Source organism: Staurois parvus, unplaced genomic scaffold, assembly GCF_062004578.1.
Source record: "Staurois parvus isolate SC_StPar_1 unplaced genomic scaffold, SC_StPar_1.0 ptg000282l, whole genome shotgun sequence".
In the NCBI taxonomy this organism is placed as follows: Eukaryota; Metazoa; Chordata; class Amphibia; order Anura; family Ranidae; genus Staurois; species Staurois parvus.
Window position 1 is genome coordinate 4,334,360 of NW_028318078.1, and position 27,950 is coordinate 4,362,309.

The following is a 27,950-nucleotide window of genomic DNA, read 5'->3' on the forward strand; positions in this document are numbered from 1 at the left end:
TGTTAGGGCTTGATGAAGACTAGTATCTTCTAATAGCACTAAAGGTGGCCAGCTCATCTAGGACATTGAAAGCTCCCTTTCTTTTATATACTTCTATATATTTTTTTTATCAGTGTCTACTAACCTTTTTTAATAGAAATCTGCCTCTGTATTGTGTATTGTTACACTCTAAAAAGCTATTTTCAGTTGACTTCTCCAAAATCATTTATTTTTCTATCAATGGTCCTCAGAGGATAAGTTAATACTGCTTATCCTGGTAGGCTGCCTCCTTTGTAGAACTGTTATAGAATTTAGATCTCTTAAGGGATCTTTAGCTGTATGGGTGTAATGAGGACCAAATTGGTATGTATGATCAGATCTAAGGCTGGCCATACACTATGCAATTTTCTGTCCAATATCTGCCCAATTTCCTTTAGATTTACCTTCAACTATCTAGTGCAAAAGCCTCCTTAATTGGATACAATTGAAAGTGTTGTTAGGTTTGACCTATTATTTGGTTTTTGGTATATCTAAACCAAAAATCTCAAGAAAATTGTATAATGTATGGCCATTGGCCAGCCTTAGAGGAGTCTGGATGAACAGCTGAAATACATTGAAATTTAAAATGAACATATAGTATTTTCAAACAAAATTGCCTTATCTGCTATGTATAAATAATACATACATCTTAAAAACATAACTTTATTGAAGAAGAAGACACAACACCTTAAAGACAAAATAGGACATGTTTTCAATGAAGACATTCTACAACAATTCCAGAGTCTCAATTAAATAGAATATTGCTTTTAGCTCAGAATTTCACAATTGAGGGTTTATACCTCAATCCACATGCACAGGTCCATTTGCTACATTTTGCATGAAGAGTGACTATTCATTACCATACAGAATCATATCATTATTGTTTATTTCCTTTAAAAAAGGCATACTAAAGCTATAGTTCAAGCTAAAGTGCCATCAAGTGGCTCCTTTTCCTCCGGGCTGCCATGTTCTGCTACAGGAGCTAAGCGTTCCACTTCCTTAAGCTCCCTGTGGTATTTTGCCATAATGGCAGCATAGGCACAACCATAGATGGCTGCTGCCAACATCATTAGGCATACAATCCCACAAACCACACCAGTGATGACAACAGTGGCTATGGCATGTCTCAAGCTCACCGGACGGGGTTTGGGCTTTGGTTCGCATTCGTGGTGACTGCCATCTATATGATCAGTGTGGTGTCCATGTTTGCCATTACTCCTGTGCTCGGGGCTGTGATGGTGAATATTTGCCATAACGGGTGGAGCAGTCAGTGGAGTACAAGTCTTAAACATCTCATAAGGGATCTTCAGGAGATCATTCCCCTTTCGAATTGCAGGGCCACTGCATATTAGCTCATCAATAATCCCTCCTAAAAATAAAAAAAATTATTAAAACAAGATAATGAAAAAAAATGCATTGTATATAACAAAAAGAATGTGTGTTGCATAAGAAGGATAGTGCTGGCTGTTAATGTATGGATTAAAAGGTTTTCTAAACTGTTTCTAAATCCAAGAACAGCAAACTGTTGCAGCTTACCAGTACTTGGATGTGGTAGCTGCATTAGTTTTGTTTTTCTTTATTTCCTTTTGTTTCACCTGGTGATAATGCCACTAGTGCTAGAGTAACAATGCTCACTCACTGTACTGTATTTATGAAGGAGAAGCTTTTCACCCAAGGCTGCTGTCACCTAATTTGAACTACAGAACCCCCCTCCTCCATCGCCATAAAATGGATGGAGTGGGTCAGGGGCGGGCTGACCATTTGGAAACTCGGGCACTGCCCGAGGGCCCGGGGTCAGTAGGGGATGCCCCTGGTACCCTTTTCATAGGCTTTTTTGAGTTTGGGCAAGAACACAGGGGCCCCAGGATCCCTTATTGCCCGGGGGCCCCGTGAGTTGTCAGTCCGCCCCTGGAGTGGGTGTTTCTGTAGTTAACTTATTAGAACTGGCCAGGGCTGAAAATACTACTTGTGCATTGCCCTGCAGTGCAAATTTCAGTCCATTCATTTGCACTGGTTGCAGTGCATGCACTATTTTTGAGAAACACACCACACCAAATCGCATGATACTGCAGTACCATGGGACCTGGTGCCCACAAACACACTTTGCAATCTGCATTCAACTGCCATTAACATTTTATTGCCCCCCGTAGCACATCGCAAAGGCAGTGTGTTTTAAACCAGTTGTGGGAAATGCTCATTGAGTGCACCTTTCCCGCACCACTTTCTGGTGTGAAATGGCCCTTAGTCTGATGTACTGAATATGTTTTATTTTTTATTTTTCCCTGACTCATATTGTTTAATTTAGATGCGCTATGCATATTTGTGTTTACATCTATATTATCATCCATGGCAAACATATCTTGCAATAAGCAATAAGGCACACACAACTTTTTTGTTGAAAGGGTTGTATGTTTGTAGGCAGCTGCCGAACCCTAGCCGAGCGACTGTGAGTTTTTCAGTTCCCTCCAAAAAAAATTAAAAGTCAGCAGCTACAAATCTTGTAGCTGCTGACCTTTAAAAAAAGAGCATTTACCTGTCCAGGGATCCAGTATTGTTCTCACCTGTGCCAGTTCTTCCCCGGTCTTTTGGTCCTAGGGGCTGCCATGTTAACTGTGGGAAGCCCACTATGACTCCTTTTGGCTTTACAGCCGGCTCCCCACTATGCATGCGCAAGTCCACTGCACCCTGTATATGGTCCCGCAGCCTCCTGGGGCCTGTGGCGTGTCCCAAGAGGGATAGGGCAAGTGAACTTCTGCTTGGATCTCCTAGGTGACCTGGGTGGAAGTGAGAGCAAGCGCTTGTCACAGGTACCAGCTCCCCCCCCATCCCTCCAAAAAAACTGTCCAAAAGTTGAAGAGGAGGAGGGGAGGAGGCAGAAAAGTGGAACTTTCTTCTAGGGCTGACATTCTGCTTTAAGTATTAAACACTTTGGGGGAGATTTACTAAAGCTGGCACACACAAAATCTGGTGCAGCTGTGCATAGTAACCAGCTAGTTTCTAGATTTTATTGTCAAAGCTTAAATGGTTACCATGCACAGCTGCACCTGATTCTGGGAGCACCAGTTTTGGTAAATCTCCCCCTTTTAAACTTGCTTTATACAGAATGCTTATCCAGTAATTTACTTTATCTCAGTAACTGTTTAGCAAGAATTCTGCTTGCACTGCCTGAAATACTTAGCTACTAAATCATTATTAAACTATGAGCATTAAAAAATAGGTAACAACAACAAATGGTAAAAGTCACATGAAAAATCAGTTATAAAATTTAAGTATGTGTATATGCCCAAACGTATTATCTTTGTTTATTATCATGTTATTTATTACAGGTACTTATATAGCACCATCAATTTGTGCAGCACTTCACACACACACACACACACACACACACACACACACACACACATATATTTCATTTACATCAGTCCCTGCCCTCTAGGAGCATACAATCTAAGGTCCCTAACTCACATATACACATACTAGGGTCAATTCAGAGAGGAGCCAGTTAACCTACCAGCATGTGTTTGGAGTGTGGAAGGAAACCGGAGTACCTGGAGAAAACCCACACAGGCACAAGGAGAACATGCAAACTCCATGCAAATGTTGTATCCCTACTGGGAAGTATAGCCTGTTTTATTTGTCCTGGTTACCATTGTTACAAACAGTAGTGGGGAGGAATCCAAATATACTTTTTCACCAGAACAGAAAGTAAAGGAAAAATCCTGTTCCAAAGGTAACTATCCAAGCAAGGATTTTTATTCTCAGGTAGTAAAGAGGAATCTCCTCAATTGAATGCAGACAGCACAAAAAAACTGATGGGTTTAAACCTTTCCCTACTCTTTCCAAAACTAAAAAAAAAATGCTTAATACACTGTAACAAAAATAACTCAAAATGTGTACCTACAGAACACAAACTACATTACCCTTTTTAAAGTAATTTAAGTATTACTTGGAAAAAATATTCAAAATAATAATAGTAATAATAAAGCTGATGAGTGGTGTTTTTTTATAATGTAGGGAATATGTAATTATAGTTCTTTTATGCAGTAGAGATTGGTGGGGATTTAGATCCCTGTACATCTCTGCATTAAAGACGGATCAGATAATCGGCTATTTGACAGAGATACAGCCCATAATCTTTTACCTGGCACAAAGAATACATATTTTAGGCATATGGCCGACTGGAATCTGCACCAAGAATTTTTTGTATCCCAGAATACGTTTGGATCACTGTGGGTTTTTTGCTTTTTTTTTTTGTGAGGCTTTTTATTTATGGACAGAATCTCTAGAGGAAATAAAGACAACTGCTGCCAAAAGCCTCCAAATAATTGGCTTGGTTTTGCAAGCTTTATGCAGCAATTTGTGATACTAGAAAAAATATTGACCAATTTAATGGGACCACAGAAACTTCAACTCATAAAATAAACGATTTTTAGGAATGTAGGAAAAAATAGGTAATAAACCATTCCAAAAAGTAAATAATATACGTATATGTGAATTTCTAATAAACATTGGTGTATGGACATTTTACTTAAAATGTGTGTATAACTAAAACTATTTTAGTGTTTGGATAACTGTTAAAAGCCTTGGTGTATTTTTTGATATGTGTGTGCTCTTGGGGAGATTTACATTTACCTCCTGCCCAAAAAATGCAAAAGTTGGAAATTTACCCTTGATCTGATGACAACTATAAAATTTAGTATTTTCCAACACTTTCAATTTTAATGACAGTAGTCACCTGGACCAGGTTACTCCCAGCAAGGGAGTGAAGTGAAGTGGAGAGGGATTAGAATGCATTTCAGGTTTTCATTTCTGCCTGTGTCCCTGTTAGGAAGATTTATCTTGTCAATTTTTCCTTTTTACCGTTATTACCAAAAGTAAAAGAAAATCCCAAACTTTGAGCTGTCACCAGAACAGGAGTAGAGATTTTCCTAAGGAACACTAATGCTGGTGATCCTGATGTCAAGCAGAAATTCTCTCACTTTTCCCCAATGGGACACCGACTGAAAAAATACTGACAGAGGTTATAACACTCCTTTACTCTATTCAAAATTTTTTTTTAAGTTTTGCCTTTAGTTCTACTTGAGGCTGGACATTGCTTATAGTTGAATTTTACCCATAACAACTTGTTAAAAATGAATGTTAATTTACAAGGAACTTACTTTCCATATTAAAAATTATGCTACCAAAATTAGAGGGTGCTTTAAATTGCCTCCAGCATTGTTCATGTTTCTTTGTTTCAGATGTTTCAGATTGCCTCTAGAAATTCAGCACAGTACCAAAAAAATGAAGAGCAACTGATCATGTGCGGAGCCCAATCCAATGATGGATTGGACTCCGATCCATTATGCTCAATCCACAGATCCGATCCATCCTGCGGGGATCATCGGCTTTCTTTACAACTTACCTTTTCTTGGAGCGGGTCCGGTGTCACCCCGTATAGGTTGCATGCTGACGATCCTGCGGGGATCGTCGGCTTGCTTTACAACTTACCTTTTTTTGGAGCGGGTGCGGTGTCACCCCATGTGGTCGGTGTCACCCCCTGCACCAGCCTTAGGACGCCACTGATCATATGCCGCCTTGAGTAATTAGGTATATCGCGGACCTAGGGCTCAGCCCTCGGTTACGAGACTCATGTGAACAATGATTGGAGTATAGGTACAGGCCAGAGCAATTTACAAAGAGGTGGCCATCTATTCCCCTCATGTCATGTCCCCCTTTTGGGCAATCCTCAGTTGCAACATTTTTTTTACCTCCCAGATCCCTAAGTATGGGCTGCTAAGGGTATTGTCACCTTAAAACATATTGTTACTGTTGGGAGGATCTCTTCCTTCACTGTACTGTGGACTAAATTTGACCTACAACTGCGACATGCGGCTCAGGCCCAATTTCCTGACACAATTGTGCTTCGATGCTTGCTGACATCGAAGGTGATGGGAAAACCGCTATCTTCCCTCTATCTTTGCCACAAATGCCAAGGCTTTTGACAAATGGGAACTGACATTCCCGACCTCTCTGATGATGACTGGGGGGACTGCATAGGTCCCTATGTAACTAATATGATTTCTACTAGGGATAGACTTATACAGCTTAAGTTCTTACATAGGGTTTCTTATACCCTACAGAGGCTAGCAGTTATCTACCCCTCGCTTAGCCCTTGCAACACCCATATCTGTTCTTTGTGCTTTATTATGCCAGAAGGGAAATTGATTTGTTATGGAAACAAACTGCCCCACCTACAGTAGAGGGTTGAAAGTCCACAGTTAAAGTGGTCTTGCCATTGTATAAAATCACCTATGAGAGTAGAAATAGCCCCCAAAATTTTGATAAAATATGAACTGTCTGGATTAATGCATATTAAATAACTGACAATGAGATTGCATAATTATGGAAGTTTAATCTAGCAGTCTTGCATTAACTTTAACCCAGCACTACTTTTCTCCATATGGTGCCACTTCCCCACTTTTTTTCTTTTTCATTTTCTTTCCCCTATCCCCCCCCCCCTTTTTTTCTCCTCTCTCTCCTGTCTTCCTGGGATCCCTCCCCCACTTTATTAGATCTTCCTGACCAATGACACCACAAAACAATTCATCCACGCATTGGTTATATCCCGTCTTGATTACTGCAACTCCCTCCTCATTGGTCTACCGTTACACAGGCTATCCCCCCTTCAGTCTATTATGAATGCTGCTGCTAGACTCATACACCTTACCAACTAATCAGCGACTGCTGCCCCTCTCTGCCAATCCCTCCACTGGCTTCCACTAACCCAACGTATAAAATTCAAAATACTAACCACAGCTTACAAAGCTTACAACACTGCCCCTAGCTACATCACCAACCTCATCCACAGATATTGGCCAAATCGCCCACTCCACTCCTCCCAAGATATCCTACTCTCTAGCTCCCTCATCACCTCCTCACACGCCCACCTCCAGGACTTCTCCAGAGCTTCTCCCATTCTCTGGAACTCCCTACCACATGTCAGCCCCCACCCTGTCTGCCTTTAGGCGATCTTTGAAAACTCACTTCTTCAGGGAAGCCTATCCCACCTCCACCTAAGAACTATACTTGAATCACCTCCGCCAGATCATCCCCTGCAGCTACCACCTTTTGTATCACCTCCCCCTTCCTTTAGATTGTAAGCTCCACGAGCAGGGCCCTCATATTCCTTCTGTACTGAAATGTATTGTAATTGTACTGTCTCCCTTATATTGTAAAGCGCTGCGCAAACTGTTGGCACTATTTAAATCCTGTATAATAATCTTCTATAATGAGTGGTATGCATACGGCATACTGTATGGGTGGGTGCTTGAGGGAAACTGTTGGTGCGGTGGTGACTGCAGGGGTGACTCTGCACTGGTAAATCGCATTGACACCCTTGCGTAGTTCTTTGCAGTACCTGGCATGTCTGTATGTATGGTGTCTCAATAGCCTTTTTTAGCTGCCTTTTATTGGAAACATGTTTATGCTACTTTGCTTCTGTACCATGTTGACAGTCATACTTGTATCTGTATGTGCATTATACAATAAACCTATACCTGTTAAAAAAAATAATACATATTTTTGAGCCGTACAATGTCTGATAACTCATCACAGCTCACGTTGAGCTGATTTCCCCATACTTCAGTTAATACTTGGCACGTGAAAGCTGTTCAGTGAAGCTTCCATTCATACTCTGGCTCATAATAGATGAGCGTTTATCTGCTGATAGCACAATATGGCTGAATCCACTGCGCAACATGTAAGCCAGACTCCATGTGGACTCAAGCTGAGGTGTTCATTCAGACAAATGAAAAGAAACCTCACAGGCCGGGTGCAGAAGAATGTGAACTTCGTTATTAATCCTAGTGTATGTTAACATGAACAATGTGGCAGCCTTTGTAATTGGAAGGTGATACAACATGGAAGTCCTAACTATTCCCTAGGAGCGTCCATCTTGCTTTTCTCAGGCCTTGTTAATTAATCAGTTACTTTGCATATTTTTTTTTTCCCTGTCAAGTTACTGATTGTAATCTATAGCAGATGCAGCACAGGTTAGACACAGTCCAGAGACAGTTCTTTGACAAGAGACATTAGCAGTGTGGTTGTAATGTCAAGACCATGCATCGTATTCACTGAAAGGATAACATTATATGGATTCTGGCACTAGAATGTAAAGCACATTAGGTGAAGCATCAGCAGATAAAATTGGAGTTAATGTTACATGGAACTGCTTGCTTCCATTATCTGGGCTCTGCCTTTAAAGTGTAAACTATATAGTAACAAAAACATAAATAAATCTTGGGTAAACCTGGGGCAAAGCATATTGACTTTGTCCTTAAAAGTCCCTATCAGGCCATAATGTATGCACAAATGATTCAGAGAGGATTTAGAGATCATTTGCATGGGCAGCCAGAGGGTGATTAAATCAGCTGGATGAGCCGCAGTTTTACCACTCCTGGCCACCCAGTCATGCAGTCACTCAGGGCTGTGCACTGCTGAATGCAACCTTTTCAAGTGAATGGGGCCGCGCTGCAACCACAATGCAATGCACATGGTTAAGGTGCTGTAGGTTGACATTTTCAGGGTCAAAACAGAAGGTGAGGAGGCAGCGTATCTCATCCTCACCTGTCTGAAAAGTGATCCACTGCTGATTGCTCTTCAAAGGGGTGGCAAGATCTAACATATGAACAAGCCCTTAGAGCAAAACTAAACTCTTCCAATCAACATTATTATTATACAGTATTTATATTGCGCCAACAGTTCACTCAGCGCTGTACCTTACAATGGGGGACAATACATGAGACAGTACAATAACAATACAATGCGAAACACGAGGGGTTAGGGGGCCCTGCTCCTTGGAGCTTACAATCTAGGAGGGAGGGGATAGTGGTACGGGAGGAAAAGCTATGGGGGATTGAGTGGTAGGAAGAGTGGAGGAGATCGGCAGTTAGCAGAGGGTGGGGTAGGCTTCCCTGAAGAGGTGGGTTTTTAGGGTGCACCTAAAGGAGAGGAGAGTGGGTGATAGTCTGATGGATTGGGGTAGGGAGTTCCAGAAGATGGGTGATGCCCTGGAGAAGTCCTGGAGATGGGCATGGGAGGAGGAGATCAGGGAACTAGAGAGAAGGAGGTCTTGTGATGAGCGGAGAGTGCGTTTTGGGTGGTATTTGGATATTAGGTCGGTGATGTAGCTTGGGGCAGAATTATGGACAGCTTTGTACGTCAGTGTTAGCAGTTTGAATTTGATCCGTTGGGCAATCGGAAGCCAGTGGAGGGATTGGCAGGGGGGGGGGGGGGGGGGCGGAAACAGAGCGGTTGGTAAGCTGGATGAGTCTGGCCACCGTATTCAGGAACATGAGCTATTTTTAATCTTTGCAGCACTAGCATTAGTAAATAGATAGGAATGTATATTGTATTTACTTGTTTTAAACTTTTTATTACATTTATTCAGTTGCTTACTGGTTTCTGGCCTAGGCCAACATGATGTCATACATCTCTGGAATCTTCATTGGCATTTTTTATCTTTCAGCTGGAGGTGGGAGGAGGGGCAATCTCAGCTAAACATGGCCTCCTGCCTGCATGCCTGAACTAAGGGCTGATGGATTCCAGGAAGTAAATGTTACATGAATCATCTGCCCTTACTCAAGATGGCAGCTCAAAATACTAGGGTGTGTTTTCTCAGCAAAGTAATGCATGGTTGGGCGAGTGTGCTATAAATATTAAAAATTAATGAAATAAGTGTTTTCAGTTTGTGGTGCTCAGATGCAGTTTAGTTCCACTTTAGAGCTGCACATCATGTAGTTGATCATATGTTGTGTATGGGTATATATGTTCCATGTGTTATCACATCAGCACATCAATTTCCTCATACAAGAAGGAAGAGACATACTGTATATGCTAACTGAAAGCTGTGCTGGCTTATTGAATAATAATAATGTAGAATTTCACTCCATTCAGTTCACTGGAAACCCATTTGAACTTTAAAGTGTGATGTTCAAAACAGATGAAAATTTGTCTACAAAAAACAGACATGAGTGTTCTTACTTAAATCTTGGGGTGAAATTTTTCACATTCTTCCAGATCTATGCAGTGATCCTACTAGAAACAGCTTTTGCACTTTGCTTCTGTGCAGGAGCTTCCTTTAATAATGACCATCTACTGCTGCTCTCTCTCCTTGTACAGAGTGGCTGGTCTTGTCTCCACCCCCTGCTGTAGTTTCCTACAGACAGCCAGAAGTGGGTGGTAGAGGAACAGGGGCAGACTGACAACTCATGGGGCCCCCCGGGCAATATCATGGGGCCCCTGTGTCCTTGCCCAAACTCAAAAAAGCCTATGAAAAAGGTACCAGGGGCATCTCATGAGGCCCCCTACTGACCCCGGGCCCTCGGGCAGTGCCTGAGTTTCCAAATGGTCAGTCCGCCCCTGTAGAGGAATATATTTAAAATAGAGCTTGTGTGTTCAGTTTTCAGCTCAGTTCAGATCTATGCGGCTGAGTTCTGTGAGTAGCACAGCCTATTCATTTCAATGGGCTGCCCTGCCTGCAGAAACATGGGGGAAAAGTCCCTGACTCTTTCTTTTTTTTAAATCATCACTGAACTGCATGTGGTTGCCAATGCATTGGGTATCATTAATATTTAATGGCACCCCACACATCTACTAAGTGCAGTGCATTTCCCTGTGAGTTGGGAATACACCTGATTTTGTATGCATTCAGAGATGTGAACATAGCCTTAAGGCTCTGTGGGATATTTTTATTGCTTGTTTCTGGTAGTCTGTGGGAAACATTTTAGTACTAATCCCTTGTAATGTTGAGTTTAAAAGAAACAGACTTTGTTAAATATCCATGTGTTTTTTAATCAATTTTTGTTGATGGAAATGTGTGATAAAGGTCCCTTGTAGCCTAATAGAAATACTAAGTGTCATTCTGTGTGCTTTGTTGCAGTTCATTGTTCTCTCAACTGAACTGTCAAGCCATCAAATGGCTGGTGTCATAACTGATTACATTAGTAGCACAATGGCAATTGTAGATGAAACAGAGGCTAAGATGGCAGCTTCCTTGGCTGTAAGAGATAGGGAGGTTTAGTTCAGATAAAGTGAAGTGGCAAGCCTTCTTTGGAAGTGGTATGTCAAAGTAGAAGAAATAACCTTGCCCAATAAAATATATACTTGTAGGAAATATGCACTATTAATATATTTAAATGGGATTATATGGGATTAATATGAGATACAGGCCAAAGTGTGTATGTATGCCAGGAGTTTGGTGTTGCCCCTTGGAAGACGTCTAATCTGATGAAACATGTGTAGGGCAGAGTTTAGTGGTGACATCATCACGCCTGCTCCGAGAGTCGGCGGTGATGTGCGATATGCTTGTCTTACTATCTGTTTTGTGAGTATCCACTTGGTTTATTAATAAATGTTTTTAAATGGTACTTCACTATGGAATTTCCTTATTCTTTCCTTGCTACAGTTGTGCTCAAATGTTTGCATACCATAGCAGAAATTGTGAAATTTTCGCCTTGCTATTGAAAATATGACTAATCACGCTGAAAAACTGTCCTTTATTTAAGGATAGTGATCATACAAACCCATTTATTATCACATAGTTGTTTGGCTCCTTTTATCATCATAATGATAACAGAAATCACCCAAATGGCCTTGATCAAAAGTTTACATACCCTGGAATATTTGGTCTTGGTACAGACACACAAGGCGACACACAAGGGTTGAAATGGCAATAAAAAGTTAATTTCCCACATATGTGGTTTTTTAAATTGCAGTTAGTGTCTGTGTATAAATAGTCAATGAGTTTGTTAGCTCTCATGTGGATGCACTGAGCAGGCTAAATATTGAACCCTGGGGAGCAGAAAAGACCTGTATAACAAGGTAATGGAATTTTATAAGGATAGGTAGGATATAAAAAGATATCCAAAGCCTTGAATATGCCAGTCAGTACTGATCAATCACTTATTAGGAAGTAGAAAATGTGGGGATCGCCTGATTCCAAGCCAAGGTTAGGTAGACCAAGAAAGATGCAGCCAAAACGTCCAGACGCAACAAGAATACTATCTCAATTGTGAAGCATGGTGGTGGCTCACTGATGTTTTGGGGGTGTACTAGCTCTAAAGGCATGGGGAAAGCTGTGCATGGAATGCTCTTGGACTTTCCAGCACAACAATGACCCTAAGTCCAAGACCAAGATGATCCTCCAGTGGTTACAGCAGTAAAAGTAGAACTTGCTGGAGTGGCCATCACAGTTTCCAGACCTTAATATCATTGAACCACTCTAGGGAGATCTCAAACATGTGGTTTATGCAAGATGACCAAAGATGTTGCATGACCTGGAGGCATTTTGCCAAGACGAATGGCCACCTACAAGAATTTGGAGCCTCATAGACAACTATTACAAAAGACTGCACTCTGTCATTGATGCTAAAGGTGGCAATATACAGTATTAGGAACTATGCAGACTTTTGAACAAAGGTAATTTCATTTTACTTCTTGCCATGTTTTGTTTTATGATTTTGCCATTCCTTTAGGACCTACAATTGAATATGAATCCCATAAGAAATAAAATAAATGTTTTTTGTCTCCTCACTCATGTTTTCTTGGTGGTGAATACTGTATATAACCATTTCTCCAAGGGTATGCAAATGTTTGAACACAATTGTGTGTGCTTTTGCTGATGAAACTGGTACAAGTATATGAAAAGCGATCCAGTGACCACGTTTGAGGCATGCTATTCATGAGAAAGTGAGGCTTGGTGTGGTGTGAGAGGAAAAGAACTGGAGCCATCCCTCTATGCAGGATCTGTCATCTTTTGAAGGCTGATTTAGAAATCTTGAGTTGTGGGGTCTAAGGATTTGGTAAGCAGCATTATAAACACTTTCTGTAATCACTTGGTGGTTGGTGTGCAGCTGCTGCATAAAGAGTTTGCACAATTTGGTGGACTTTGATCATTTGTTTATAGGACTTTATTTGTGATCTGTTTGTTATGTGTTATATATTGACTTAGACGTTTTCCTGAGAGTGCAACTTTTTTTTTTCAGATGCCAGATGAACTTGTTGGTCATTTATAAAACTGTCTCCTGACATTCAAGAGAATTGGTCTTTCCTGTTGTTACCATTCTTAGTATGCTAAAGCCAAATGTCAGGCATTATATTTAAGATCGCCCCATTGTCCTCAGGGGGTGGGTGAATAGTTGGAACCAGCTAATAGGCCTTGTTGTCTCCTTGAAGGGGATATGGCTTTGGTATGCTAAGATGGCTGACTGTTTATCTGAATGTCGATGTTTGATATCAGGAGATAAAGTTTACCGCACTTTGAGATCGTCAAAGTAGGCATTAGAATTCCCATCTCCAGATAGGAGGAAGAGATTTTAATTGGAGAGAAATATTGGATAGTCGTCACATCAAAGGGGGCTTGACTTCCATTCAATCACTTTCATGAGAAAGACATGATTGTACAGTTTGGACCCCATAGGGTAATTAGTACATAACCATGGCTAGTCTTTCGAAGTCAGTTTAGACATAAGGAAAGTGACCTGCCTGTGTATTTGTGGAAAAACAGTAGATAGATAGATAGATAGATAGATAGATAGATAGATCTACTTAAGTAAGCTTGAAGAGGTTTGTGATTTATTTTGAAATAATTCAGATACAGGCTCCACTTTAAATACATAGACAAACACACACATAGCATTTGACAGTAAATTGATTGTAACAGTATGCTAATATATGCAGAAGTTACCTAAATGCTATAATGTTGCTTCTATATTTTCCCAAATACCAAAAATGTGTTTCTTATGGCTTTTCTCCAAAAACTAATACCCGTAACAGAGAGATGTTTAAACATACCTTGAGAAATAATAGTTGTAACTCGATCTCAGAGGAGAAACACTGAAAAATGCAATTAAGTATTTGGCTGATGAGCTGTGAAAATATGATGTTTGAAGAATCTGAAACTACCGTTCCTTAGCCACTGACATTTCTATACTGTAACAGGTCATCTACAATCAAGTGTAACATAAAGGAAGTGGATTTAGTGTATTTTATTTTTTTTCCCTCCTCCCTGTTAGCCTGACCTCCAGCGATGACAATTTGTGCAATAATAACATTCGGCTATTAATAGGACAGACGGATTACATGTTAAGGGAAGGTGACAACGGTTGTTGTGTTAAACTTTCCATCGTACTGCTAATGTCAGCTATGCGGTTTTATTATCTACTGACCTTTATATAAAAAATTCTCCAGCCAGAGCTTTAGACCCAGAGCAGGGCAGTTGCATTGCCAGAAGTTGGACCTTGCAAGCAGAACTTTCAGATTGGTGAAGGTCTCCAGGACCACACGGTCAACGTTTTGCAGTTGGTTATTTCTTACTCCTAAGAAGGTCAGGTTCCGAGTGTTGTTTCCTAAAGATTCTGGTAAAGCACTGAGGTTATTATAAGACAAATCCAGTTCCTTTAGAGCCATAAGAGGTGTGAACACTTGGCCTTCAAGGTGATATATGAGGTTATTGGTGAGATTCAGGACTTGCAGTGAGCGAAGGAAATGGAAGGCATATGGCGGCACTCTTGAGATTGAGTTATTAGACAAGTCTAATATCCTCAGGCTTGCAACGTAAGTAAAAGATGTGTGGTTTATAGCACGTATTTGGTTCCCCTGCAAATAGAGAATTTGTGTTTGTAATGGTAAGTGACTTGGTATTTCAAGAAGTCCTCTGTAGCTACAGTCGACAGTCCTTGAAGAGGTCTGGCACGTGCAGATGTCAGGGCACCCCAGTGCCATATGGAACACCAGAATGGCACATAAAGCCAATAGCAGACCACCTACAGAAAAACACAGGAGTGGATTAGACTTGGTTATGCGTAAATGTATATGTGAATAAAAACATATTCAGCTGCAATACATGCACATTTCACCATGTTTTATAACTTAAAAATGCTGCAAATAATAAAAAAATACATGTTGATCTGCCAGAAAATTAGTAAGCTCCTGCTTGAGCTGACAATACAGTGCTGCTGCACTAAAATACCAAACAGTGTTGTCAGCCCTGACCATATCGCCTTTGCTTTACTACAGAACACACCTCATATCCTTAACATGGTTGTAACCTCTGAAGTGAAAAATGAACAAAGCATATCCTTTTATAATGTGTATGCGCCTCAATTCAAGGCACTTAGTGTAATTTCTGGCTGCTGTCTCCTTTCTCTGCTATCTGCATGAGTCACGTCTGAAAGGTTATGCAGACTCCAAGGAATCTGACTTTAGTGCTGGCAGCTGTGTAGGAGGGTAGATGTGTGTAGTAGGTAAGAGAGCAAACTTTTTTTTCACTCTTTGTTTATCAATGTTTCCTTGTGAGAATGTATAGAGTGTCCATTCCCTTCTCACAGGTCTCAGATTACACTAAGTGCCGTGCTCTATGTTGTGCAATATGTGACATCAGATCCCTCCCTCCTTCTGAGAATCAGTCATGTTGTGTAAACTGTACACTTTGCATGGCTCTGATGTTGAGGAGGCAGAAGATAAACAGGTACAACTTATGTTGGAGGATTTGTTTCATCTCTGTGTATCACTTGGCTAGTCACTTTACTGGGTATATGTAAGGGTCTACAAGCACTTTAATATTGGGGCAGTGGCGTCCCTAGGCAGCTGCGGGGGGTGCACGCCTCACCGGGTGATACTTACCGCACGGGGTAACACCGGACCCGCTCCGCGAAAAGGTAAGTTGTAAAGAAAGCCGACGATCCCCGCAGGATGGGCCGGATCTGTGGATTGAGCATAATGGATCGGACTCCGATCCATTATGTTCCCCAATCTGATCCATCCTGCAGGGATTGATGGCTTGCTTTACAACTTACCTTTTAGTGGAGCGGGTCTGGTGTCTCCCCGTATAGGTTGCATGCTGACGATCCCCGCAGGATTGGTCGGATCTGCGGATTGGGGAGGATAATGGATTGGGCACCAATCCATTATGGTCAATCTGCAGTACCTGCTGGGATCGTCGGCATGCAACTTATATGGGGTGACACCGGAACCGCTTCACGAAAAGGTAAGTTCCATCCATTATGCTCAATCCACAGATCCAATCCATTTTGTGGGGATCATCGGAGGGGGTGTCATCAAGTGTTACCGCACCGGGTGACACCAACCCCAGGGACGCCTCTGCATGGGGGGTTTTGTAGTCCAGTATAGAACTGTGCAGGGCTGAAAACACTGTTTGGAAGTTCAGTGCAGCAGAGGCATGGTGTGGTCAACTCAAACCAGTATTTGTGAGCTCGCTGGATTTATGGCAGATCATTAAGCATTTTTCTGTACTTGCAGTGTTTTAAAGCAACAGAATGATGGGAAAAGTGCATGTATTGAAGAGATGTACTGAATATATTTTTTTCCCTAATATGCACTTTCATGTGTAGATGGGCATTCATATAACACATGGGATGTTACTCAGGTTTGACCTATTTGAAATTCTTAATAGTTTGAAACACACATGATAGTAATCATTGCTAGATAACTGTTGGAATTTAGGCATTTTTCTGCCAGCAAGTAATCTTTCTAGAAGATAAAAGGCAACTACTGCACTTTTCATTGTTTAGCATAGCAGATGTATGTGGTTCAATCATGGGTCGTATGATGTTCAAGTCCTGGAAAGTGGGAAGGCTTCATAAGCTGTGGCCTAGGTAGATAGAATTTTGGGAAGTGGCAGGTGTTCTATTTCACATGATCTCATTGTATATTTTCCAAATGTCAATCTTGAAGGAAAAATATTTGGAAATAAATTGTTTATCTGTATATAGAATACACTTATGCTTGTTTATAAGGCATTTGTAGAAGTGCAGACACAAGAATTTGCGTTGGTAGGGGATGATATAATGAAATTGAGGTTCCAGTCCTGATAATCATGGGGATTACCTTACTAAAGAAATAATTAATACGGTGAAACTACCCAATAGTGTGCAAGAAAAATTAAAAAACCTTTTTGATTGATCATAAATGAATGATCGTAATGAACTACCATATTTATTAAGCCAAGTGAACATTTTGTAGTCCCGTACTCATTTCTATTGGATAAGTGTAGAAGGCAGAAATTGACTATGATGGCTAAACATTAAAACGATTGTAAAGGTAAAATGATTCTTTTCAAAAACTTAACAAACATGTCTATACTTACCTGCACTGTGCAATGGAATTGCACAGAACAGCCACGAACTACCTCCTCTCAAGTCCCTCTCCGGTGCTCCTGGCCCCTCCTCTCTGCTCAGTGCCCCCACGGGAAGCCGCTTCCCATGGGGGCACTCGTTTGTGCTGATTCCTGCTATAACCATTGACACAGACATCAGGACTCTGCCTCGCCTCCTGCTCCTTTGTCACTGGCTTTGATTGACAGCTTTGGGAGCCAATGGCTCTCAGTGCCCCAGCAAAGGCATCGAGACATGGAAGTGAGGGGAGAGAAGAGCCGCAGATGTGCATGGCGCTGGATTGAATAAGGGCTCAGGTAAGTAAAGACCATCTTTATTGCTGACACCGGCGATGGACAGGGACCATTGAACAAAAAGTGAGTTTACTGTAAAAAACACACAGGAGGCACAAAGGGCAAGTGCATTATCATCACCACCTTTTATTAAAACAAAAAGTCAAAAACATACTCACAAACATAAAATGGAACAAACATATAAAATAACAACTCCAGTTTTTGGGCCATGTCCTCTGACCATATTTGCCAGAGTTGGTAGGCTAACGTGTCTCGGGGGAAGCTTCCCCTTCTTCAGAGCTAGTAGCTCTGAAGAAGTGGGCACGTTACCCAAAACGTGTTAGCTTACCAACTCTGGCAGACCTAATAGCTCTGAAGAAGGGGGCATGTTCCCCGAAACGTGTTAGCTTACCAACTCTGGCAGACCTAATAGCTCTGAAGAATGGGGCATGTTCCCCAAAACGTGTTAACCTACCAACTCCTGCATATATGGTCAGATGACATGCTCATCGACTGGAGTTGTTATGTGATACACCTGTTCTATTTCATGTTTGTGGGCATGCTTTTGGCTTTTTGTTTTAATAAAAGATGGTGGTAATAAAACACTGGGCGTTTGCTCCCTTCTGTGTGTTTTTACAGTTACTTGCAAGATTTCCCATTCTGAGGAGGGCTGCATCATGTGAAGCATTAAGAGCTCTGACACCTTTGGATGTAACACTGTCTGGGTGCTGGAGTGTTTGACTATTCGGAAAGGAAAGTTTAGCTCCATGTTAGCGCCATGTTAATTACAGTTTTTGCAACTACAGTATAGAAAGGTATCTATTAATCCAGCCAGGATCAACACTGTTGTCAGTTTTTTTTTTCAGTGAACTACAGAACACCTCCTACCTATAATGAAGAAGAGGAGACGAGAAGGTTATTGGTGTCCTGTTCTAGGGTGACAATGCTGCTCTTTCACATATACAGTACAGTGAGTAAATGTTGTCACCCTAGTACAGGAATGGTGTTACTGGCAGGAGCATTAGGTAAACAGCCTGGAAATAGGATCTAACACATCAACTACGTCAAGGACTGATAAACTCCAATATGTACAGTTTTTAGTTTTAAATATGGGTTAAATGAGATGTGGTCAAAAATGCAATGGGGTTGATGTACTAAAACTGGAGAGTACAACATCTGGGGCTGCTCTGCATAGAAACCAATCAACTTCCAGTTTATTTTTTTTGTCAAAGCTTACTTGAACAAGCTGAAGTTAGAAGCTGAATGGCTACCATACACAGCTGCACCAGATTTTGCACTCTACAGTTTTAGTAAATGAACTCCAATATGTATTTGTATGACCATTTTGTAAACATGTGCCCAAGTCTTCAATATTGAAATGACTTTTCTTGGTAAAACCCAACAACCAGAATAATTAGTTGTTGGTAAAGCAATCCTGGATTTCCTAGAGGTAGACATGTAAGTTCTGGCATCCCCAGCATCTCTAGTAAATTACATTTTGGTAGAGTATATTATATAATTAAAACCGAAATGTGCTTTGAAGTTTCATTAAATGTTGTTCCTTCCGTTTTAATTAATACCCTAATTAGTGTCTAACTCATTTCTCTTTAGCTAATTTTTATAGTGAGTTTCTCTTTTTTTTCTTTTTACATTTTTTGCATTTCACTCTGTTTAAAATAAATTAATTCACCTGTAAATAACTTTCTTGTATGTTGTATCAGAAAACATAATTTTAGTGATAAATGGGAAAAGTAGCAGAATAAAATAAATTGCTCTTTGTATACCTGATGACAGTAATTGTTTTAGGATTACAAAAGTGGAAAGTTGTGTGTTTTATACTTTATTTTGCCTTTAAAATAAGTAAAATAGAATAAAAGAGGAAGACAAAAGAAAATTTTATTTATCATCAGGAAAAATAATATATGTATCGCTTTCCCTACCCACGTCACCATTCAAGGCCTCGGCTGTCAATAATCAGGTCCCGGCCAGTGATTCCCCGCCAATACCTGGCGATCTCTGAGGATTTCTGATTGGGGAGAGACCTGTATGTAAACAATATAGATCTCTCCCCTGTCAGCTCCTGCACACTGCAATGTGCTGACACTGTAAAACACACACACAGTAAAACAGCACACAGTTAAACCTTTGATTGCCCCAGATGTTAACCCCTTCCTGCCCAGTGCCATTAATACAGTGTCTGCTTTTTATTAGCACTGATCACTGTATTGGTGTCACTGGGGATGTCAGTGACACTAAGTCAGTTCCCCCCAGTGTCAGAATGCCTGCCGCAGTCCCGCTATAAGTCGCTGATCACCACCATCACTAGTAAAGAAAAAAAAAATTCCAGTACATATACCGTCATTTGAAAACACTATAACTTCCACGTAAACCAATTAATTTACACATATTGGGATTTTTTTTTTTTTTTTGCAAAGACATGTAGCAGAATACATTTTGGTCTAAATTTATGATGAAATTTGATTTTTTTTTTACTGGACATGTTTAATAGCAAAAAAAGTCAAAAATATAGTTTTTCTTTTCAAAATTTGGAGGCCTTTTTTGTTTAGAGCCAAAAAAATAAAAACACACAGGTGATCAAATTCCACCAAACAAAGGCTCTATTGGTGAGAAAAAAAGGATGTAAATTTAATTTGGGTGTAGCGTTGCATGACCACGCAATTGTCAGTTCAAGTAATGCAGCACCGTATCGCAAAAAAAGGTCTGGTCAGGAATGGGGGAATATCCTCTGGAGGGCAAGTGGTTAAAAAGTTAATGGAAAAATCAGCAAGTCCATATAAGAATTCTTCTGATGCATATAGAACAAACAGCTAGACAGTAGGGGTGAAATCCCCTGATAATGGTATACTGGAGGTGCCCACAAAGACCTTCCCAATTACAACAGTTTCATAGCTAAAAAGGGTAAAAGTCAACTTGTATTTACTGAACAGGAACGTAATTAAAATAATCTTTGCACCATCAATGCATTTTGAATTGCTCACTTCATTAGGAAAGGAGTATCAAAGCTCTAATAAAAAACATATGCATAAAACAACTAATTGAAAGTGTATCGGTAACGAGCTTAGAGTAAAGGTGAAATTGCCTGATTAAAAAGTTATAGTACAATGGTTGCAGATTTGGACATAATGATGCGCTGATAATCTAATAAATAAATACATTTCATGTGTATAATTTTTGCTGTTTAACAAAAATATACATGTAACTATGTTGTAAATATTAACGATGAGGAACCGGGCAATGAACCATATATTAGATAAAAACAAATGACTTATATAATAATGAACATAGAGGACAATTTATGTTATGTAGTATAAATATTATATTTATTGTTGTCTATTGTAAAGTAAAAAAAAAATAATATACAAAATAATATGTACTGTATGTATATATGTATATTAAAAAAGTAAGAGTCAAAGTGCATGAAAAGCATGACAAGCATGTTTCTATGTTGTTGTTAGTTGGTAAAAACAGCTGCTAGTCATGACGTGGTTAAGGACCTCTGGTGTTCTCAGCGGGGGTACAGTATGTAGTACAGGATATACTATTTAATACTCTAGTAAAGTGGCTTGCTTTAGCTGGCAGACAGAAGGAGACCAGAGACTCCTAACTGACAGGATGCCAACAGGGAACTGAATGGTCCTCTCTACACACATTGTGACATCTAAACAATGTTCAACAATGAAGTCATCTAACATTTAATAGCTCTGTTTGATCACCTGCATATCACAGGCATCATTATTAATCTATCTTCTGTTTATTTAAGCATGGTATTTATGCATTCACACTTGAATTTCTACCTATAGTCATAAAAAATAAGTTAAACCGGTCCAGCATAATGTTTGCTGGACCAGGAAAAATAAAACATTACCATTGTGCCAAGAGTAAAATTTCCTATATATGTATATTACTTATTTTTAGCTATATATATATATATATACAGTATATACAGTATATAGCAGTAGTAAGTGGCAAGTGTGTCCTATTACTGATAGGCGACGCACATGTTGTGGGCCAGTCCAGAGACCATTAGTCAAGATGGCAAACAACAGTGTTAGTACATGCATTGAACAGCATGTGGTGATGAAGTTTCTTGTGAAGGTAGGTGTAAAACCCATAGATATCTACAGAAGACTCCAAGCACGGTACGGTGATGAGATGCTCAGCCACAGTAAGACATTTGAATGATGTAAACATTTCAAAGATGGCTGTACATCCGTCAGTGACAATCCCGGCCGTGGTGGTTCCCAGCCCACAGCAGTCATTCCTGTGGACATTCCGCATGTGGAACGCCTGATCCTGGATAATCTGCATATAACCTGTCCTGAAATTGCACAAGAGACAAATCTTTCTGTGCAAACAGTGAACACAATGATGACGAAGTGAAGCAGGCTGTCCTAAGATAGTTCAGGTGCCCTGACATATTTTTCTATGCCAAAGCTTTCCAGGCATTAAATGCTGGGATAAGTGTATAAATGTAGCAGGGCAGGATGTTGGAAAAAAACACGGTTTCCACTCCTTGAAATTTGTTCTTTTATTATATAAACTCAAAAGTCCCTGTTTGACTTGAATGCCCCTTGTATATATAGTGCAGCCTGATAATACAATTGTTTAAATGTATTTTTTTTCTCATTAATCAACACTCAGTACTCCATAATGACAACTCCTCCATTAGGTCTAGGGGGCATGGCACAGTGGATTTACTGATCCGATCCTCCAATCCTCTGCTTCTCCATGCTGCTAGACCAGTCCCTGCAGCTTCTTGTTCCCAATGCTCCAGTGATTTAAGGTCGTGATGTCATCAAGACTGATGCAAGGTCCAAAGTCCTGGGAGGCTGATGGACAGTCTACCACCAGAGCATGGAGGATCTCCATCTGCTAGTACAGCAGAGTACTTTTAGTCTCCCCAACAAGACTATACAAGCAGTTAACCCTCTCAGTGTTGACCAGCCCCACTGTAAAGGAGTATTTTCATATTTCACAGAGTTGGGGTGTAACTATTTATTTATACAGAAATCTTTTATTTAGTACACAGAACCTATTTCTAACAGATTAACAGTAATCATTATTACAAAAACACAATAATTGCAGTGAGAAAACCCTTCTGCAGCTGGCTATGGTATTTTCAGAGGACTGTCACTCACAGTAGTCCCTGAGGGTATGTAATTGAAAGAGAATCTTCAAGCATTCATTCATGATCTGTGACAGTGCTACCTCTTTATCTCCAAGCCAATTTTGTTTTCTCAGTACTTGAACTTGTCCTTTTCCTACTGTTAAAACATTTGTCAAGCCAAATTGTTTAAATGATAAATGAGGTCACAAGATCACCACTTGAAACATAATACCTATAGTTTTGACCCACACCCAAGGTCCATAGCTGTGATGAAGATATCTGTGAAATCTGTATTGAAAACATTGCATAGTTTAACTATTTTCCTGTGCTGGAAGGAGAAGCATGAAAAAAAAAAGAATATGCAGATCCCAAGCTAGTGATTCTCAATCTTAAAGCAGACCTTCGCTCAAACAATTCACCTTCTATCATCCCTACTCACACCCTGCACAGCAAAAAGTAGCAGGACCTGTCCCCAGCCTCCTAGGATATCTCTATCACATATCCCAGGATGCTCCAGGCTTCCACACAGAGGCAGGAAGACATATCAGACACCACGTCATCACAGGGCTGCCTGCAGGAATGTGGAGGATACAGCCGGATCCCTGATGACGTCATAGAGAAAGATAGTAGCATGGGATGGGACCTACAGGAGGAGAATGTTGTAAGAGCAGATGACAATCTGGATTCACTGGACTTGGACTTGTATTTATACACCATAAAAACAGCAACAAAGTTAAAGGGAAAATGAACTGATTTTTTGTGGGGAGAGGGGAGTTCCTCTTGCAAGAGCAACTGAACTGTGGAAACTGTTCCCAAAAAGACACAAGCAGAGGGAACAGGACTAGTCACCAGTATTGCCTGTGGTTTCCCTGCAGCTGATCTTTTGACACGCTCAGCTATGTTTCGCTTTTAGTGTGAGAACACAAGATCTATCCTCCCGGGAAGCTGTCACTGCACAAAGCCAATCGTAAGTGGCCAAGGCATTGTCCGCTATCTTGGTAGAGGCAGAGCTTTGCTTCCTAATGTTAGAGCCCCCAGCAAGAAGAGCAGTAGTAATACAGCAGTGACATCCCCAAATCTTACACTAAATATGTCAAGATATGCAGCTAGAAAATGCAGTGCCTTAGTCTTCACACTGCAGAAATACATCTATGAAGCTAAAGGCATGCATGTCTAGGCACCTTTATGTTTCAAGAACTAAACTGCCATTTTCCAGGATTAATTCAAAACAAAGGTAGATTTTGCTGGCTAATGCCTAGGCAAAATTAACATATCTAGATATTTCCTAAAGCAAAGCATATCTACACTTTTTGAGTTCAGGTCTACTTTAAAGAATAATTAGTATACCACAGGCTACCTTTACATTATGAAGGGAGCCTGCATTGCTGTACATTAATTGCATTAAGGCAGTTGACCCATTTTGAACGTGCTGGCAGTAAAAGCACTTCAGTGACCTGCTGCTCTGCTGACATTGGATTCTACAATAGCAGAGAGCTTGGCAGAGCTCTGGGTTGGAGTGAAGTCAAGGCATCAGTAAAATCAATGCCTAGGATCAGAGTGCCCCCAGGGTGTACTGAAAATAATGTTTGGAGTAATTGAGTCACTCTCTTAGACTGTCATTGGAACAGGTGTCCCCATTGGAAAATTTCCCCTACGCCTCTTGTTTTGGTGACAACTTTGGATTTCCCATCTAAAGTGGTAACAACTGAACAGATAAAGATAGTAAATCTACCTAGCAGGGACCCCGACAGCAATGAAAACCTAGAAAGCATTTTAATCCTTCCCTATTACTTCCGTAAAACAAGAAAGTTTAACATACACTTTAGGAAGAAGGGTTCATTTTTAATACCTGACAGGCTCACTTGAAGTTGGCCATCCACAATAGTATTTTGACTGGTCGATTTTATAGAGGGCCACCCAGAGCTCAAGTTTTGGCCAATTCAGCAGGAATTGGTTGGAATTCAAGTTGTGTATGGCCAACTTTAGTGTAGAACTATCAAAAAAAAAAAACACTCCAGTTTGTCTGCGTACAATATATTATTTATACATAATAGGATAGCAGTTTTTTTTAAAAAGCCCCTGTCATTTATATGGTTTACCGTCCTCATGGGCCTTTTTTTTGCTTGCTTCAGAAAAATCAGTTTGCGGTAATATGATAATAACAATAATAATATAAACCATTATATGTTTATTACAGTATTCTATTTCAAATGAGAATTTCTGATAATCTGCAGCACTGGATGGTGACTGGTTGTTCATAGAACTGGTAACTACCAGTGTCGGGAAAATTCAAAAAGTTGTCTCTTCTTCTATGTTAGTTATAACACCAAATCTCAAGCATACAGTACATATATCAAATAATGGAGGATTTTTAAGACCCCACAGGGCAACAAAAGGGGATTTTTGAGGTGTTTCCCAACAAGTGTTGGAAATAATGGGAGAGATTTACTAAAACTGTACTCAGAATTCGGTGCAGCTGTTCATGGTAACCAATCAGCTTCTAACTTCAGCTTGTTCAAATAAAGTGGTTGTAAAGGCTCAAGGTTTTTTACCTTCATGCATTCCATACATGAAGGTAAAAAACCTTCTCTGTGCAGCAGCTCCCCCAGCCCCCCTAATACTCACCTAAGCCCCCTCTCAATCTAGTGATGTGCACTGGAGTCTCAGCAATCCCAAGACTCCCTCTCTTCATTGAGCCATTGGTTCCCACTGCTGTCCATCACAGCCAGTGAGCCAATCTGAAGAGATAGGGAGTGGGTTCAAGCGACGGCTTTTTGTGTGAATGGATACATGGAGCAGTGGGTGCCCCTATAGCAAGCTGCTTGCTGTAGGGGCACCTGTCAGGAGGGCGCAGCCAGGAATGCCGACGGGGGACCCAGGAAGAGGAGAATCTGGGCTGCTCTGTGCAAAACCACTGCAAAGAGCAAGTAAGTATGATGTGTTTGTTATAAAAAAAATAAGCCTTTAATATCACTTTGAGCTTTGACAATAAAACCTGGAAGCTGATTCGTTTCTGTGCAGAGTTGCACTAGAGCTTGCACTCACCAGTTTTAGTAAATAACCCCCAGTAGCTTCCTATAAATGGCCAACAAAAGATTGGACCAATTCTATATTTTCCACACAGTCTCATGTCAACATTGCTATTATTCTGTGAACACAATCTAACTATATGGTCCTATTTTATTTTGCTTGAATATTGGTCTGTACTTTATACAAAGATAGGGTATTAGTGAGGAAGTACTCAATTACTCAATAGGACAATACTTATTTATAGCTGGCTTCTATAAAGTATGGTGATTTGTAGTAATCTATAGAATTAGAGATACTGTGGTTATTATAATATTTTGGCTGTTGGAAGCTGAAATTCTATTGGTGTGTTTTACTGGTCACCCTGGCACCTTGATTGTCTAGACATACAGTAGTTGTTCAGGCTTGTGTAATGCAATATCAGTTCTTTCACTGGCTTGTAAAATTCTGTTTTGAAAAAGAGAATGATACGCTGTAACCCATAGCAACAATCACCAGTATAATGAAAGGCAGTTTCTCATTGATTGCTGTGAGTTACTGCACTATCCTTTCTAATATATTGAATTGTGCAATGCAGGTGCTGCATGTTTTGAAGTACATAAGCAAAATATATTTTTACTTTATTGCAGCTGTCTATTTCATCTTTCACATAATGCTCAGCAATTATCTATGTATCATCTTGCATATGTTTTCACAGCTTTAAATATACAAACTCAATGGCTCAGTAACATTTTAGTGTTGACAGAATTCTTGCTTGTTAAAAGACAGAGGGTGTAAAGGACATACCTAGCATGTATTAAAAAGGCCAATAAACCAAAAATATCACTCTATTTGTTAAAAGAAACTTTGTGCCCAATGAAACCCTCTAGTAATCCTTATTTAGGCTATAATGGCTCAAAACACAAAGTAATAAACTGTACTTATTGTAACTACAATGACAAACATATTTTTTTCCTGCATACAAACTAACTTTGAAATATTTGTAAATGGTAACAATGTGTGTTTACGCTGTTGGATACTTTAAATTTTATAGCTTCTTTAATTAGAAGTGTCTTTACCCAACTTTAATATCCCTCTAACATTTTTAAACAACCACTTTACGCATTTAGGGAATATGTATTAAATGCACACAGGCTAAAATTCAATTTCTGCTGTTTGCTAAAAGTTATCTTAGTCAACTATTTGCCTTATTTCATAATACCAAGTATTTAATTACTGGTCAAAATAAAACAAAAATGCACTAATTAAAAAAGCAAAAAAAATATAGCTCATGAATATCCTTTTTTTCAATCTATGAAAGTTTCATAAGTTTTCTTTTGTTTTCTTATACCTGTCCATTGCCCACAAACTGCAAAAAGTCTAGGTCCAGAAATATCTGCTTCCAATAATCTATAAAATCAGATAGAATTTACAGTCAATACATTCTATATATACTTAAATACGCATGCACTTTTTTACTTACACTGTACAGATGTCTGTACCTAGGAAACATATGAGTTCATTTTTTTTTTTTTTTCAAGGAACCCTATACATATTTTATGAGAAGCTCTAGCTGGGGGCCCTGGGGAGACTTATCTTCTAAATCTCAGGAAAAGTATTAGGAAATTGCTGTAGGGTTGAGAAATGTTAGCGCTTGTTTTTTTTTTTTAATTTTCTCTCACCTTTCATTGCTGGCTGCTCTGTCGGCCTTGTTAGCAGGTTTTTTCAAACTTGCACAACAGAAAGAAAAACATTGGAAAAGTTCAGACTTGTCTGGCTATTCATCCATCTTCGTTAATGGCCTTTCTTTGAGTGAGACACGTTCCTTCTCATCGCCTGCACACGCTTGTGCTTTGCATGCTGCCCATCACAAGCACAACTGGCTATTTTTGCATCTCAAAGCCCTTTGCAATATAGTTTTTTTTTTTTTTTTTGCCCAGGCATCATCAAAGAGATGCTGTCTCCTCTACTCACTCAACAGGCCGAGGAGTGACTGACTGTCATGCCACGGTGGACAGCTGTAACGGGCAAAGCTCATCTTCAGTCCTAGCCCCTTTCTATTACTTAATCTGCCTGAAATCGAGGTCACACAATTAAGCTGCCTTTTAATCCTGTGTCGTTTCTGAATTCTTCTGAATTATTACTCCTGCCAGTCCTGAGAAGATCAGGTGACAGCAGATGTGCATTCTGGTCATTGAAGCTTGTGATTGGAGACAGCGCTGTACGTACTTGTATGTGTGCGTCTCTCACAAGACATCGATTTGAATGCTGGTGACAGGTTATGACAGTTCAGCTTGTTTACATTAAGCAAGGGATCAAGCTTTGTGACATTTCCAGCGGATTATAATTGCT

General features: G+C 40.1%; 2 protein-coding genes across 4 annotated transcripts in view; one reads left to right on the forward strand and one right to left on the reverse strand.

Moving 5' to 3' along the window:
- CACNA2D3 (calcium voltage-gated channel auxiliary subunit alpha2delta 3) overlaps positions 1-27,950 on the forward strand; it is a 1,248,789-nt gene that overhangs the window by 1,020,084 nt on the left and 200,755 nt on the right. The gene's annotated exons all lie outside the window — the stretch shown is intronic.
- On the reverse strand, positions 668-27,780 carry LRTM1 (leucine rich repeat transmembrane protein 1). Its single transcript, XM_089681871.1, has 3 exons — positions 27,281-27,780; positions 14,226-14,822; positions 668-1,387 (listed from the first exon to the last, which is right to left on the reverse strand). The coding sequence occupies exons 1-3, from the start codon at positions 27,285-27,287 to the stop codon at positions 939-941; spliced, it is 1,053 nt and encodes a 350-aa protein (XP_089537997.1). The 5' UTR covers positions 27,288-27,780; the 3' UTR covers positions 668-938.

Coding starts and splice junctions, on each gene's coding strand:
- LRTM1 (XM_089681871.1), bottom strand. Junction 1,388..14,225: donor GGAGAATTTTTTATATAAAG/GTCAGTAGATAA, acceptor TTTTATTTTTAG/GAGGGATTATTGATGAGCTA.